The sequence below is a fragment of the Fragaria vesca genome, linkage group LG2, assembly GCF_000184155.1.
Source record: "Fragaria vesca subsp. vesca linkage group LG2, FraVesHawaii_1.0, whole genome shotgun sequence".
Taxonomy (NCBI): domain Eukaryota; kingdom Viridiplantae; phylum Streptophyta; class Magnoliopsida; order Rosales; family Rosaceae; genus Fragaria; species Fragaria vesca.
Window position 1 is genome coordinate 24,739,657 of NC_020492.1, and position 3,188 is coordinate 24,742,844.

The 3,188-nt window shown below is 45.5% G+C and overlaps 1 protein-coding gene across 1 annotated transcript; it reads left to right on the forward strand.

The window, feature by feature from the left end:
• Positions 1–2,038: 2,038 nt before the first annotated feature.
• LOC101300501 (ethylene-responsive transcription factor 4-like) lies at positions 2,039–3,188 on the forward strand. The gene has a single exon (XM_004291455.1). It carries the CDS (start codon positions 2,090–2,092, stop codon positions 2,840–2,842), a length of 753 nt encoding a protein of 250 aa, XP_004291503.1. The 5' UTR covers positions 2,039–2,089; the 3' UTR covers positions 2,843–3,188.

Sequence of the window (3,188 nt, forward strand, 5' to 3'; positions counted from 1 at the left end):
ACCTCCATAAATTAGAGATGCAAAACCTATATGAATATAGGTTTGGGTGACCTAAAATTTGAATATAGGTTTAGAATTTAGACCAATTGTTGGAGATGCCCTAACAATATAACTATGATAAGTAATCTTCTATCGAGATCTACTATTTAGTGATTAGTGAAGATGTGAGTGTAGATAGAGCATATAGAAATGAATGCTCTATCGTGTGACACATTGGTCTAATTTCATTTAAAACATGCTCTAAGGTTAGGATTGGAGGGACTAAGGTTGCATTTTCAATCTCTTAGTCATTTGAGAGAGATTGAGAACAATAACGGATGTTCGATCATCCAGAAGTCGATTATGTGTGACTCTAAACTTTGTTAGAAACAAGATGTAACTACTAAAGTCTAAAATATGAAAACTAGTCATACTGAAAATGATATATAAATGTGCAATCAAACTATCTTAACTTTCCTTGTTGTAACACTCTTTCTAATACATGACAATAGAAGGAGAATCAAGCTAATCAGAATATTAGAGAGAGAGAGAGAGAAAGAAAAAAAAAACAGAGACAAAATGTGCCTGTCTGGCTGCGCTCGTCGCTAGCGACAGTCTCTGGCTTAGTCGGCGTGGTAGGTTCGGTCGGACAGGTTTCATTGCCCATAGAGAAGTCTGTGGTTTGGTGGCCGAGGAGTAGAGGTTTTGGCTCATCGTCTTCTCTCGTGTCCGACTACATCAAGGAAGGTTTTTTAGGGAGATTGGTGCTGGGTTGACCCACCATGTCTGGGTTGGTTACTTTCGGGTTTGGTTTTTCTAGATCTCGAATGCAACTTTGTGGATTGAATTGTGGAGTGGGAGATCGTTATCATATGTTGGTTGACGATGGCGACCTGGCGACGATGGGGTGGGCTCAGCATCAGCAGGGAAGAGGCAAAGTTTTCTGGCGTGAGGATGTAGGTGCGACTTGGAGGACGACAACTGGGATGGAGGCCGACTACCAAGGTTTACTAGGCCTAGGCTGATCTACTTGGGCAGAATGGTATTTGGGCCCAAATTATATTTTTTGTATGCTTTTATTAGTTTAGTCTAGGGCTGCTTATGGGTTTAGAACACTTCCTTAGTTATGAGCTTTAGCTTCACTAAGTTTGTTGCTGCTCTGGGGTTGTCTCCTCTGTGTAGGATGGTCCTAGAAGTGTTCAATAAGATAGGTTGTGGACTTGTCCCTTTCTCTTTGTGTTCTCGGTGGGTGGTTACTTTTCCCGTTTGCTACCACGAAAAATTGATCATAGCACTTCATCCCATGGTCTTCAACATAGAGATTGTTTAGTGTCTACTAGGTTGTTTCGCAGGATAGCCTCTGTGGGTGGATCATGTTCATGGTGTTGTATTTACTCTTAAGTTGTGATTAATAAAAATTAACGTTCTTGGATCAAAATAAAAAACTTTCCTTGTTGTAAAACTACATTAAATTTCTCACATTTCGTATTTCATTTCTATTCATGATTAAATTAAAAATAAAAAAAATTTCAATCAAACCTACATTTCGGTTTTTATTTTTATTTTTCCGGCATGGAGACTTACATGTGTACCTTAAAAACCAGACTTCCGCCGAAAAACGTTGTCGTCGTATGAGATCTCCGTCAAGAGTAAATAAATATATACCCATTAGGAAAGTAGGTGGCGCCTAATATAGCAATTAGTTCAGTCAAACAAGAATTACACACGGTAATAAATAAACATTAACTCTGTTCCCTCTCCGAGTAAATAACACCCAACTGAGAGTTGTAATTAAATTTCAGAGAGGTGAAAGGGGGTTGGTTAGAAGACGGGGGGGCTTAAAATAGAATCAAAAAGATTTCCACTTGGCACTCGATGAGTGGAAGTCCCAGAAGTAACCGAGGTGGTTCGTGCGAGAGAAGCCACATTACGATAGATTGTGCTCTCGACACAACGCACAAGCGCCCAAAAAGGAGCGTAGCTTTAACACTCGCCCCCCACCCTCTTTCCCCTATAAATCCAACCCCCACTCCTTCGCTTCTTTCCTCACCAAGCCTCTCTCTTTCTCTCTCTTTCGCCCTCTACAATCACTCTTAACAAAACCAACCTCATGGCTCCGAAAACGGCAGCGAAATCCGGCACCGGAGCGCAGACGAACCCTCTTGAGATCCGGTATCGTGGCGTCAGGAAGAGGCCGTGGGGACGCTACGCCGCCGAGATCAGGGATCCGGGGAAGAAGACGAGGGTGTGGCTCGGTACGTTTGATACGGCTGAGGAGGCGGCGCGTGCGTACGATAAGGCGGCGAGGGAGTACCGTGGAGGTAAGGCCAAGACAAACTTTCCAACGCCGGCCGAGCTTCACGCTAACAACAACCGGAATAGCAATAACAACGGCAGACAGAATAATACCCATCATGCCCCGCCGGTTGCTCCTCCGGCGCGCAGCCCCAGCCAGACCAGCACTGTGGACTCCTCGTCCCCACCGCCGCCGGCCCCCCCGGCTCTGGACCTCACCCTCGCAGCTCCCCGTTTAGCGGTGGCCAACGCGGGATACTACACCGCCGCGAGTGCCTACCACGCGCTTCCCATGGGGCGTCCCATCTATTTCTTCGACGCGTTCGCGAGGGCCGACCAGAACGTGGTGACGATGACGAACACGAACAGTCTCCATCGCCCCACCGCCCGCGAGATGGGAAAGTTTGACAAAAGCTTCGCGGCCGCCGCTTCTCCCTCCGGCGGGTCCCACTCAGGCGTTAGCGACTCCGACTCCTCCACCGTCGTGGATTTCGCTCACTCCCCCGCCAAGAAAGGACCTTCGCTCGATCTCGATCTCAACCTCCCACCTCCACTGGATAATGCCTGAATCCGGCGCCGGAAAATCCGCCTCCACATTTTTCCGTTCTTTCTTTGTTAAAATTAGAAAAGAAAAAACATGAACCCCTCTTAGACCGAGAAAAGGCAAATCTCAAAGCTGACATGTAATCATGAGTTTTGCATTTTAGCCTGCGTTGTTTATTAACTGCAGCCTTATGTATATATACTACGGAGAAAACAGAAGGTAGAAAACGCAGAAGAATTTCAGCTACTTTTGTTCTTCGCCAACACACCGAGAGATCGCCGATCTGGGTTTTTTCTTCTCGATGTTGTTAAGTTGGTGTTGTATGTTCAAAAAAATCTTCAAATGAAATCAAAAAAGGTTTCCGTTTGTG

Coding starts and splice junctions, on each gene's coding strand:
- LOC101300501 (XM_004291455.1), top strand. CDS start 2,090: ATGGCTCCGAAAACGGCAGCGAAATCCGGCACCGGAGCGCAGACGAAC.